General features: G+C 45.0%; 1 protein-coding gene across 4 annotated transcripts in view; it reads left to right on the top strand.

The window, feature by feature from the left end:
- The window catches only part of LOC138472877 (lysosomal acid lipase/cholesteryl ester hydrolase-like), a 661393-nt gene that overhangs the window by 308488 nt on the left and 339675 nt on the right, over positions 1-13230 (top strand). For all 4 annotated transcript variants that reach the window (XM_069611276.1, XM_069611277.1, XM_069611275.1 and 1 more), the window contains exon 8: positions 5114-5185. In XM_069611276.1, coding sequence (XP_069467377.1) covers positions 5114-5185 — 72 coding nt within the window. The remainder of the gene's footprint in view (positions 1-5113; positions 5186-13230) is intronic.

Here is a 13230-nt window from a genome sequence, read left to right as displayed (position 1 = left end):
AAAACCGTAACAGTGAGAGAGCTACAATCCTTAGCAGCCAGCCTTAATTTAGCAGCGCCAATATTAGCTTGAGGAAGGGTTTTTTCCAGTAGCCTAGAGGAAAAGAACAAAGCTTTCAAAAACCACAGCTACACATAAGGCTGGGAGAAGAAGTTAGAAATGACTTCACCACAAGAATTTCAATGGGGTGGTCATATGGCACACGCCATTAAATACAGAAAGGAGAAGAGTGTTGTTCACGGATGCCGCCGGCAGCAACATTTTTGGAGCAATTTTAGGAAAAAGATGGTCTGCAGGCCCTTGCCCAAAGGCATGGCAGACACAGGGGGTTGGCCAGGAACATAGAACGCCTCTGGAAATCTTCCCCATATGGATCGCCTTAAAGCTATGAGTCACAGATGTAAGCAACACAGAGCTGCTAGTCTGGTCGGATAATATGGCAGTGGTCGGCTTCATCAATAAAAGAACAACATCATGCCAATGGGTTTGCTAAGGGCAATGACCGCAATTTCCCTGCACAACAAAGTAGAGCTAAGGCCAAAACACATTGCAGAACAGAGAATGTCGCTGATGCTTTTTCGCTCTTACAGTGGGATGCATTTCTGGTGCCCCCGACCAGACACAAACCATGGGATGACGGAAGTACCAAAAGAAGTATGGGAGTTCCTGACAGGGAACACACAGAAGCAGCTGATTGGTACAGGTCGGAAGACCATGGCCAGGAGTAGAAATGAGCTGGCAACAAACGCACCACAGAGCAAAGGTGCCTATCAAAACCCACTCCCTGTCAGAGACCCAGAGGACACCACATGGGTCTTGATGGAGCTGGCCAACACAGTGCCTGACCACTGTGAAAGAAATTACAAATGTCACAAACACAGAAGATATAAATGGAAGGGAGGTCAACACATTTGTTACATGGGCACATAGCCAGAATAAAAAGACGACATGGGCTAGGATGCATCTATCAGCAACAGCATATTTTGTAGGAATAGCTGGGGGAAAAGACCCAACCCACAGTGCATTGTTAGATTATGCTTTCAAAGGGTGGGGCAAACTAGAAGGGCCAACAAGAGACAGAAGACGGCCCCTGAAGTTCGAAAAACTGAAGGCATAAATGATAAAACTAGAAGAAATATGTACTAAGATATGAGACCAAGTTATTCAGGGCACCTTTTGAACTGGCCTTCTTTGGAGACCCTAGGGTCAGCGAGCTGATAGCGTCCAATGCAAGGGTGAATGATGGGATGGCCATGTTAGATGTGCGCATGGGGCAGGACTGCATGACAATAGAAATAAGTAAAACAAAAACAGGAAAAGGAAGATTGATAAACCTATAATGCATAGAAGAAGGGGTGGATTGTCCAATATTCATCACAAATTATTTTCTTGCAATCCGCCATCTAGGAGGCCAGTTCTTGATACGCAGGGATGGTAAGGCCCTCCGCCGCTTTCAGGTTCAACTTTCAGGCCATCCTGAAAAAAGCCATCACCAAGTTAGGCTGGGATAGCACAGAATATGGAACTCCCTCTTTAGAATAGGAGCAGCCACATTGGCATGGAGTGGGGGCATAGGACCTACAAATCAGCATGGATGTGGGACATTCCTTTGTGGGTAGAGCAGGAAGGTGGACCGAAGAAACCAGAGACCAACTACAGTTTAAAAACACAATCACGTCCTGGTCGGGCACCGCGGTGCATGAAATGAGATGAAATGCACAAGTGATTAGCTGACCTTGTGGGTTTCAGGGACCCCCCGGAATACCTAGTAATACACCTAGGGGGACCAATCTAGTTGAGTTAGGAAGGCAACAGCTAACATGTAACATATGAACATCCCTTACGGGGATGGCAAGAAATTGGAGAGACGCAAAAATATTTGTCTGCAATACTACCCAGGAAAATATGGAGAGGGGCATCATTAAACAGAGCCATTGACATAGCTAGGAGAAAGCTGAATGGAAGAGTAGAACAATATTGCATAAGCAGAGGGCTGAATTTTATCAGGCACCGGAGCATAGTTTTCTCAGACCCAGACCTTTTTCACAAAGACAGTACCCACCTGTCAGTAAAAGGGATGGAATTATTCCACACAGGGATTTTGAACATGTTAGCAACAAGAGGATGCTAAGGGAAAGCAAATGTCTTTTGGGGGAACCCGAGTAGTCGTGGACCCACTCGGGTGGGGCGGCATGGGCCTGGAAGGAATATGCCAGCAGGCACAGTAGTGCTCACCAGACAATGTGTTAATTTTCAATTCCTGGCCCAAGTGCCGAAAAGTGCAGAACTATGATAACATTGCACACATGTTTGTTGGGAAATAAACATAAAACACCTGTTGTGTTATAAGTTTTATGTTCAATAAAAAGCCACTCCCTTTTTATTGCCAACACAAAACAAGACTCAGCGTATGGTTTATGTATTTACTGTATAAGGTTCATGTCCCATAAAGATAGCGGTAGCACAGCTTATGTCTAGTGCCTCAAAATGAGGAGGCACCTCAATGAAGCTAAAAGGCATGAGCCCTTAAGGTTGGGAGCTGACATGGAGTCACACAGGGAACGAAAGGAAGCCATAAGGCGCGCCTTCCCCGCCCATTTCTCTCCGCAGTGGTTGTTCTCCAGCACAATATAGGGATCCCAAAGAAGAGAGACACAGGGAGTGGACCCAGACAGCAAAAGGTGCTAACGGGCAGTAGGCGCCAGCACCTCGGCAGTATTGTTCATCCCCACTTTGCTTCTAAGCGGAGAGAACAATAAAACATAACATGGGGATGGGGGGCACAAGGCAGTAAGCCACGCACCTTGCTTCTAAGTGGCTTTTGGCACATGCCGGTCCCCATGATACCCAGGAGCCAGGGGCATGTGATGGCCTCAGGGCATATATGCCCTATAAAGAAAAGGCTGCTGGAGCAGACCTGCAGAGACACATTCTGGCCTCAGTGTACTGGACTCTGCGTTCACAGACCCAGCTTCTTGTCCGCCCACCCTTGGAGAAGGTACATTTGGGCAAGCACAAGACAACGGTCGTTATCAGAAAGTTGTGGAACAGAAGAACACGAGAGGCGGAATGGGCCTGGAAGTAATATGCCAGCAGGCACAGAAGTGCTCACCAGACAATGTGGCAATTTCCAGTTCCTGGCTGAAGTGCCTAAAAGTCCCGAACTATGATCACACTGCACACCTGCTTTGTTGGGAAATAAACATAATACCCCTGTTGTGTTATTAGTATTATTTTTAATAAAAAGCCACAGCCTTTTTTGCCAACACAAAACAAGACTCTGCGTATTGTTTATGTATATACTATATATAGTTGATGTCCCATAAGAATACGGTTCCACAGTTTATGTAACACAGGACATTCACTCCCACTCACCTCGCACGCACGGGTACTATAGCTCAGTGGCAACGCGTTCGTCTTGCAGCGCAACACAGGTTCAAATCCCGGGTCCGCTCTTAGAAACCTCTACGGTATTAAGCGTGCTATAAAAACCAATTATAAATATACACACCCATTCTCCCGCTTTCTGTCTCGTACTCTTTTTCTCTCTGTCATGCAATCTGTGTCGCTCCCTCTCTACGGTATTAAGCGTGCTATAAAAACCAATTATAAATATACACACCCATTCTCCCGCTTTCTGTCTCGTACTCTTTTTCTCTCTGTCATGCAATCTGTGTCGCTCCCTCTCTCTTGCTCTCGCTTTCCACTCTGTCTCACTCCCTCTCTTCTGGTCCTCTCGCGCCTAAATCTATCTTTCCTTTCCCTCCCTGTAAATTCAATTGTATTGTTTCTTGCAGATGTTCAGCCTTGGCCGGGAAATTATTCTGCAGCAGTACAGGGTATAATTGATTGGTGTTCAAGCTGTCTTGGCTTCATAGTGCATGCTTTTAGAAACATCTAGCAATGTGCTAAAACTCAGCAGCAACCATCACGTTGCATCTATCAATTGCTCTGATCTTGTTCTAAAAAGTTGGAAATCTAAATTAGGTCATAAATATACATCAACGTTACCAAAGGCTACTTCTGTCCACTCCTCTGCAAAATGGAATCCTTTCATCTTCAATAAATGATCATGTTTATTACAGAAAAGACCAGCGTAGGGCATCATCTAATTTTCAAATCAAAAGAAAATCGATTGTGGGTCAGATGTACAAATAAGCCACATTTCAATGCAAAGCTTGCTTACCTTTGCAGCTCACAGAGATTCCTTAAGTTGCAAGTACAAAAACAAATCTGGGTGGGTGTTAAAAAGTGGTTTCCTTGGCAAATCACTTGGGAACCTCCGGTATAAAAGGAAACTTCTTTGCTTGGTTTCAGTTCAGGTAAGATAAGCACACAGGTTACAAAATACATTAGCACCCTGAGGGGGGGGAGTCAGCCAATCAGGTGGCTAGGAACGCACCATCCATCCCTGTTTTATTGGTCTCCCCCGACACTTACCTAATTTCGGTTGCGGCAAGTGCTGCCTCCGCTCCTCCCTTTCGGCTCCCGAAGGATGCCATGGAAAGGGAAGAGGGGCTCTGTACGCCACAGGAACACTGCGACACATCCACCGACCACCGTCTCCCAGCCAGACCTCTCATCAGCTGTCATTCAGAGAACACTCACCCAACATTCCACATCCAGGCGCTCATGACATCACATTCATACTGAGCAGAGTAGATAGGGAAAGTTAAGTCACAACATTGGGCTTTGGAAATGGGGATATCCCTTGCGCATTGGGAACTGTCAAAAAGAGTGTCTTATTTGTGAATCCTGCTACACTGATTTTGTTAGAAACGAATAACTTAGAACTACACCAAAGACGCATGTTACATTAAAAATGCGATGTTGTGTACTACCCTAATAAGTGCAGAGTATGTGGGCGCCCATATCTTTGCAACACCCACTTTAATTGTGGCCCCCCTCACTGAAAAGAATTCTGCTGCCACGCCTAAGAATTCTGCTGCCACGCCTACGCGGTTTAAATAAAACATATCTACATTTCATTTAACTAGGATGCAGTAGATATTGATTTTGTTCTTTTTTGCCACTCACAAACATTGATCAACAATGGAAATTTGCAAAACTGAATCCATCCCTGAACATATTCTCTGCCATCTTTTCTTTACAGAGTCGAGTGAATGTTTATTCATCGCATTGTCCCGCTGGAACATCGGTACAAAATATGATTCATTGGAGCCAGGTACTGTGAAAGACGTATTTGTAGTCTGATGTAAAACTCCAGTGATGTCCTTTGTTAAAGGAAAGCATGTTGTAACCTTTATCCCCTTCATTACAGACCTTTCGTCATTCTGCCATTGTTCTAAAATGTTTAACAAATTCCAATATCCAATCTTGTGACATTAAGGTGTTTTAGTGCTGTTTCTACATATCTTCTGTACAGTGCCTCGAGCTAGCAGAGGATGGTTCATTATGTTGCCTACGTATCATTAATAAGTGAACCTGATTTCATTGCATGTTTATCCCAAGGTAAAGATATTCGTAAACACTGCTGTTTCATGCTAGAATTATTTAAAATTTCTAAAAATGTTGAGGTTTGCTCGTCTTTTTGTTCTGATAAGCCTCCACGATTTCTTCGTGTTGCGTATTTGACTTGATTGATAGCTTAAGTTTGAGATGAGAAGTGGCTTCTTTACCCTGCGCTGTGTCAGGCTGAAAGGGATCAGTACAGGACTTGAGAGGCAATATGGAGGTCAAAGTGCAACGTTTTTTGTGGTCTACAGTAGGATAAACGCAAAACGGGCTCCATAACTACGGTGAGGGCAGCATGAGTGTGCAGTTCTTTCTGCTTTACACCCCAGCATACCATTTTGATGTGCCAGATGCACTGCAGATGCTGTAGAACAATTGGGAAAGAGTGACATTACTTTTACTTGAAAGTTCAATATTGGCGCGATGGACTATATTGGACCCTGCGTTGCTAACTGTTCGCTTACCTGGGCACATCCATCACCCAACTATGTGTGCCACAGTGTTTAATCCTTTACAAAAATAGTCTTTTAAATGTTCATTCTTCAAAAATAATAAGAAAAAAAAACGAATGGATAAGACGCCTAGAATGTATTGGTTTTAACTGGAACACATGAAAGTAAACTTGTAAAAATTGCATGACAATTGAATCAAGAAATACAAAATAAACATATTCATTCTTGGAGGCGAGATGAGCACATTTAATCAGGGTGCAAATAGTATGCAACACTGGCACCTTGTTGAACCATGCAATGTTCCCTTCGCTATACACATTTTCTCAACTGTAGTTTCATCATGAACGTCATATGCGTCTCTGTGTAGCAGTTTTCATCTTATTTAGGTATTTCATCATCCGTGATGCACATTCCTGCAGCTACTCCAGTCTCTGTTCTGTGGTTTATGGGAAAGCAACGAAACCCTGAATCAACGCCTCGCCCATCATCTTCTGCATTTCAATGTTCACTGTGCCATCAATCATCCACTGGATTACTCCTTGTGTGGTTTTAATCCGTTGTGAAATAAAGATGGGTCAGACAACAAGAAGTCCAGTTAGTTTTCTGAGTTGGTCTTGACCACCCATTTTGCCTGACAACGGGAACATTACTTTTTTGGGGCTTCTGTAGTGCATTTTGGATCCACCGTTAGCTTTCCTTATGTGAGGGTTTATTTTGAAAGGGAATATTTCCACACATACTGGAGCATCAGCTGTAAAACACTTTGCAGGGTGTTTTCAGCTTTATGGCACCTGCCCATAAGCACATTGATTTGCTCATGGAACCAACCCTAAGTAGTTAGTTATCCTGCACCCCATTACGCAGGATACTCCTTACCAGACTAAGACCACCATCTTTTCCACCAGAGCCGGTCCTTAATTTTCTCAGGAGCTAATTTTGAATTGTAGCGTAACGTGAATGAAAGGCGTAAAATCCTTCAATCTATGCCACATTTTCAATCATTTGTATAGCAGAGAGGAGGGGCAGAACACAACTTGCATTTCTGCCACCTTCCTTCCTCGCCACCATAAATAATACCATAAAAAATGCTCAAGCATTTGTGCCGGCATGGATTTTCATGCTGGTGCAAATGCCCACTATGGGGCCCAGCGGCTTTATGCATCAGCATACATTCGGTTGACCACATGGAGATCAATTGTACACGCTGCCTTCCATGCTCGCATGGCAGGCAGCATCTACAATTACAAATAAACACTGCTTGACATGCTCACATGTTGCGCAGCGTTTAATTGTATTTGTACACACTGCCTACCATGCTCGCATTGCAGGCAGCGCGTACAATTAAACGTAAATGATGCTTCTACTCAGAAAAGTGCAGAGCTAAAGGTGGCCTACATGCATGTTCGTTGCTTTTTGCCCTGCACGTTTGCATTCCACGTGCAAATGATGACATTTTGGCGACAGGCACCTGGCTACGCCCGAGTGCAAACGTACTAGGTCCCTGCCATCAAATTACGTATTGGCAAAAAATGTGCTTCTCAATGGTTACATTCTCATTGCCTCTAACCTTCAGGTCTTTCTCAAATCAGTTACCAATTTACCTCACCAGGATATATATCAAGCCCTCTGACAGGTGTCTGCAGACTAGCTTTCCAGATGTGGACTACGACTCCCATGATCCCTCAACATTTTCTTTTCTGGCTAGGAGTGATGGGACCTGTAGCCCAACATATCTGGAGAGGCAAAGGTTGCAAGCTCCTGTCGGAGGAGGTCCAGTGTTGAACCAAGAATTGTCAACCACCACCATTTCACCTTTTGGTAGCGCTGCTTGCCAACAGAAGCTTGTCAGCACATTTCTGCAGCGCACAGCCATTTTAATGATCAAAATCACCTTGTATGGTTCTCACTAGTAGGCTGACGAGGACTTTTGATGGTGGTGGCTCTTCAAAAATACCTAGTCTGCTGGTTTGAACTAATGGCACTGCATTACAGGCTCCTGACCTCTGAATAAATACACCTGACAACTTGGACTAGGTTTTGGCCATATTGCAACACTGCAACATCGAGTATGTGAACATATGCTTGCTTTACACACTGGAAGTGACTGGTAAGCACACCAGTCTGTCACAGAATCTCAAAGGACCTTTAACTTGTCTTTTGCTCACTGTGCCTAACATGCTTGTTAAGGCGAGGTGCAGCACGTCTGGACATTTTAGGCCAGTCTCTGATTGTGGGTGATATGGACCCCCTACTGTATCTGTGACACCCGACGCAGTTCCGGTGCACCCCATAGTAAGGTAGAAAATCTCATCAGTGCCTTGACCAATGCCAGCGTGTAAACTCAGCAACACGGATACACTGCCACCTACTGCAAAAAGGATTACTAAAACCAACTCAAACCATCCCACTTTCAGCAACTGTATAAAGTTGCACTGCAAATATATAACTGGGCCAGGGAATAGGATGTGCCCCTTGATCTACTTTGACGCTTTTACCCAAGTTGTGCCACTGAAAAATAAGATAAGACACTGTTTGTAATGTTCCACCGCTGGAGAAAACACTGGCACGTAACATTTTAGCCAAACACTTGTGATCACCCCTCCTCCCCCTCTTTAGCAGCATGTGGGATGCCATGGGGCACACATGCAAAATAATGAAGACGAGATTGGGATGCAACCAACAGTCCATCATTTGAGTCACATATTTTGTCATTGTGTAGTGTGCAACCTGTTTTACTCTATGCATTTTTTTTCAACATGTGGAACATTTTCATATATTTTAGAAAGTTAGTCAAGGTAAGAAAAGGGTACACAGACGGCTGTACTTCAGTTGGGGAAACATTTTTACAGTCAGCCATACGTGTTGGAGAAAGTGCAGCCCCGTTTGCTGCTTTATCGGCAAGGGCATCCGTCTACCAACCCCCCGAACGACCAAGTCTTTACGGTCCTGATGGCCGCACGTTTGTTCTTCAATTCTTTGGGTAACATCAAAGCTGTGAGACGAGCTTCTACATGCACAGCATGTTTGGAGCAGAATTGTGAACAAGCTGCGATCTGCATCATATTTGTAATCATGGGACCGGTATGGCTCTGAGCAGTATAGCTGTACAATCTGTGCTTAAGTGAGAACATAAAATATTGTCAGCATTGGCATATGAAAAGTACTTTTCTGGGCAGAGAAACTGTAGCTCTCTGAAAAAACTCCCAAAACCGCTCACAGTTCCCTGCCACCAATAATGTGATTCAACTTTCTGCACCAGCAGGGACATTACAACCAAGACCAGCTCTGTCTATGCACCTCAATCGTAGCCCGCATTCTCGTGAATTCCACCCAGTTATTCCCATATTAAAGTCTGCACATACCTCTGTAAATATACCTTGGACCAGGCCACAGCTCTCTGAATACGCCCCAAACTCAACCTGAAGCCCCCATTTGCAGTACTAAGGGTAAGGCGTACACGTGAGTAGTATAGGATAATACATTTCATCACCATATACATTTGACAGGTGGCCACGCCCCTTTAACCCAGAAGTCCCGCCCTACCAGAAGTCCCTGCCTGGATGTGACATCATGCGGGTCACCTGGAAGTCACACCCTACCAGAAGTCCCTCCTCGGATCATCATGCGGGTCACCCGGATGTCCTGCCCTACCTGAAAGTCCTTCCCCGGAAGTTGTATTATGGGTGTTACCGTGAAGTCCCGCCCTACCAGAAGGCCTAGCCCAGATGTGACAATGTGATGCATCCGGAAGTCCCACCCTAGAAGAAGTTCTATCTCTGATGTCACATTATGGGGACCACCCCGAAGTTCCACCCCATCCTAAATCATATACCGGAAGTGACCTCATGTGGGTCGGTCCGGGAAGTCCTGCACTGTTGGAAGGCCTAGCCCGGATGTGACAATATGTGATGCGCCCGGAAGTCCCACCCTCTAGGTTGTGGGTAAGTTCTATCACCATTTTGACCCGGTAGTATCTGTGTGAAGCTTTGTTTATGTACCGTTTGCACCGATTTATGGGGGTGACGATATGATGTGGAAATGATGTAGATGATGTGTTTGACCCCCGCCGGCATGCCCCCAAGACCCGGAAGTGTCTCACAGGGTTTACAGGGCGCCAGGTCATTAAACTGTGACATTTGTGGGAGGTGTGAAGTAGACGGTGCACTTTTAACCCTGAAATGTGTCATGGTGCGCCTGGGCACTGTGCAGATGATGTAGGTACTATGCCAGCCTTAGGGGTGAAGTGAAGGTTATATATACAGAAAGGGCTTTGGAGAGAGGTATACATCGCTCTTGAAAACTTAGGAAGCCTACTTGGACAACGCCATGATACAAGCAACCATTAAGGGGCACAGCTACTACTCTAAGAATGCCTCAACGGGCGATGACTTGAACACAGTTGAAAACTACTACAGCCTGAAAAGTCTGAAAACAATAATCCCCGTAGCTGATGAGGAATCTGAACATTCTGATGCTATGGAGTTTGAGGATGATCTGTGTGCGCTCCTTGTTATGATGAATTTAAGTGATATGACCGCGTCTGATTTCCACCCTTTCAAAACAGCTGCTGAATTCTGGGATGGTGTTGATGCTGTTATAACCAATGCAGAATACACAGATGCAGACTACATGGCTATGGATGAGTCTATGAAGACATTTAAAGCGCTTTTGTCTGAGTACCTGGACGTTCTGGATGAGCTGTTTCCAGAGGCTGCCATGTCCCCAGAGCTAGAAGCATGTACTGATGAAGACAAGCTGTTTATGGATGCTGCTAATGCTATGGAGATGGAACGGATGGTCATGACATGTGCAATCTGGTATGTAACAAGGTTTTGTGTGTGTGTGTCTCTGTGAAAACCTGTCAAAAACAAATATTCAAGAGTTAAAACTTCTTTCTTTTTTGAATTGCAGAAAACGGCAGATAAAGTTGACGGCGCTGAGAGTCAGCAGTCGTCATTCAATACTGTCAATTCTACTGCATGTACTTTTAATAAATTATCAAAAACCCAGCAACCTAAAGCAGTAATAAGTGTAAGAAATGTGTCTGCTTAAAACGCTTTGAAAGTTCTGATGAACAAGAAGATGAAACTATGACCCTTTTGGAGTCCTTAACTGTTCAGGCTTTTGGGCCTGTGTAGTGAAAACATAAGCGTGATTATTGCCATTGGTGTTATGGTAATAAATGCAATGACCCACAACAGGATGCTCATGAAGGTCTACTCCCGCAATGGACAATAACTACAAACACCTGACGGCCCTTTCCCTTCCCCACTGGATAAAAGGCAGAGCCACGAGAGCATGCTGGGAGCAAGGCCAACCGCATGAGGAAGCAGCTATTCCAGGACGGCAGTTCAAACGGAGGAGAAAGGCGGCGAGACTTGAGAAGACAAGGAGGGAAGTGCCCTTGCCCTTTTCGACCCAGAACCGTGAGGCCTCCGTAAAAGGAATCATAAGACTGGGAACTACAGCTGGTGTGTGGTAGAACAGATGTCAACTGTGTACAGAGCCTCCCGCACTGATAACCAAGGCGGGGAGATGCCCTTGCTACCATGGTACCGTCCTTGACTCCAGAGACAAGAAACACCAAAGAGTTCAGCACAGCCGGTGAGTCGGAAGGAGAACCAATAGTAAATGGAACTGTGTTGATCGAAGGTTGCAAAGGGCAATATGATATGAATTGAAAAGAACTTATGAACAAAGAGCGTGTGTGTTACAATACGCTTGCGAAAGCCCAGGGAGACCAGCTGCAGAGTGGTCCGGCCACACTTGGGGCTCATTCGAATGTCTCTGGCTGCTCCCGTTTTGAAGAAACTACAAAAACCAGAAGGCCCTAGGAGAGTCTGATGCAGTGTGTCAAAGTGGTTGTACAAGGGTCGAGTAAAACCCATTGTACAATCGAAAGTCTTTGACCCATTGTAAAGAAGGATCACCGTTGAGGGGGATCCAGAGGTGAAGAAACCCAGTGAAGCATTGCCGACACGTGTGAACACTGAGGGAATTCCACAGTGCAGGGTTGTATAAAAAGACATTGAGACTCTTGAATGTTGCAAGTTGCTGATATCTTGAACACGAGGCTGTATTGAACCCGACTGAGGGAGGCCAACATTGCAAAAGGATCAGAGCCCGGTTGAGGGGGATCCACGGGTGAAGGGAAATCACCCAACCGGAAGAATACTGAAAGGAACTTTTTGTTTTGTTATTTGTTTTGCACATCAGGCCCTCGGAGGCAAGAGACTTTTGTATGAAAGAGACTTGGTCCTGATATCACTGAAGAGAACTGTCACCTTGGGCTGGAGAAGCCCACAGGTGTGCTGTGCTCAGGAGTCCCGCCTTGTCCCGTGCTAAAAACGTGGGGAAGGGAAATCCCAGTTAACCCTCCTGACTTATCATTTTGTGAACATTTTTTATTTTCTGGTGAACATGTCCTCACACTATTTAACAACTTACCGATAAGGATTGGCAATAGTTTTTTTTTGTGTAGGCCCTTTTTATTTGTCAAGACGCCACTAGGACTGCCTTATTATTATTTGATGATTGTAGCTTGCTTCCATCTTAGATTTAGATTAAGCGTTTTGTTCACCCATTTATACAGTTTAATAAACACCCTTGAACTGTGATCACTTGTCAGTCTTTACTTTTGCTGCCAGGAGTTCCTTATATGTGGTGTCAGTAGTGGAATGTGACTCATTTGAATCTAATTGGGGAACCCTACAGTTTCAAAAACATAGTCCGAGAGCTTCTAACCCTTTTATTGCCACCAAGGAATCGATAGATTTTGATGTCTGTAGCAGTAGACAAGCTATTATCCCCCCTGGGAAAAGAGGAATGATTCCTACAGACTTGGTTTGAATACCCCCTCCAGTGTGTTACACAAGATTGGCCCCAAAATCTGGCCTAGCGTGGAAGTTCGGTATAGATGTTTTAGCAGGCTTCATCGATCCCGACTTACCTGGAGATGTAAAGGTTCTCTTACAGAATCATGATGAGATCCCCTTTGAAGTATGTTGTGGAGATTCAATTGCTCAAGGAAGTTTGGAAAGGGCTTTATTTCCTCAGTTTAAAGAAAGTGAACCCGACAAAACAGAAAGAGGTACCTTATGCTTTGGGGAAGCTGATGAACATTTAACATCAGAAGAAAGGAAGGGAGACGAGCCTACCACCTATCCCGACCTAGCCTTCACCCAGCGAAACGAGCCAGGTGTCATGATGCCTACCTCCAAGGAGCCAGGTCCGACCCAGCAACCCCAGAGGCAGGCATCATTTCCCCCAGGGGAGTGCCAGCGGGCTCAAGCTGGGGCCCTTT

Source organism: Ambystoma mexicanum, chromosome 8 (assembly GCF_040938575.1).
Source record: "Ambystoma mexicanum isolate Mex_15411 chromosome 8, UKY_AmexF1_1, whole genome shotgun sequence".
Taxonomy (NCBI): domain Eukaryota; kingdom Metazoa; phylum Chordata; class Amphibia; order Caudata; family Ambystomatidae; genus Ambystoma; species Ambystoma mexicanum.
The sequence above is the reverse complement of the archived record's forward strand: the minus strand, read 5'-3'. Positions and strand labels throughout refer to the sequence as shown.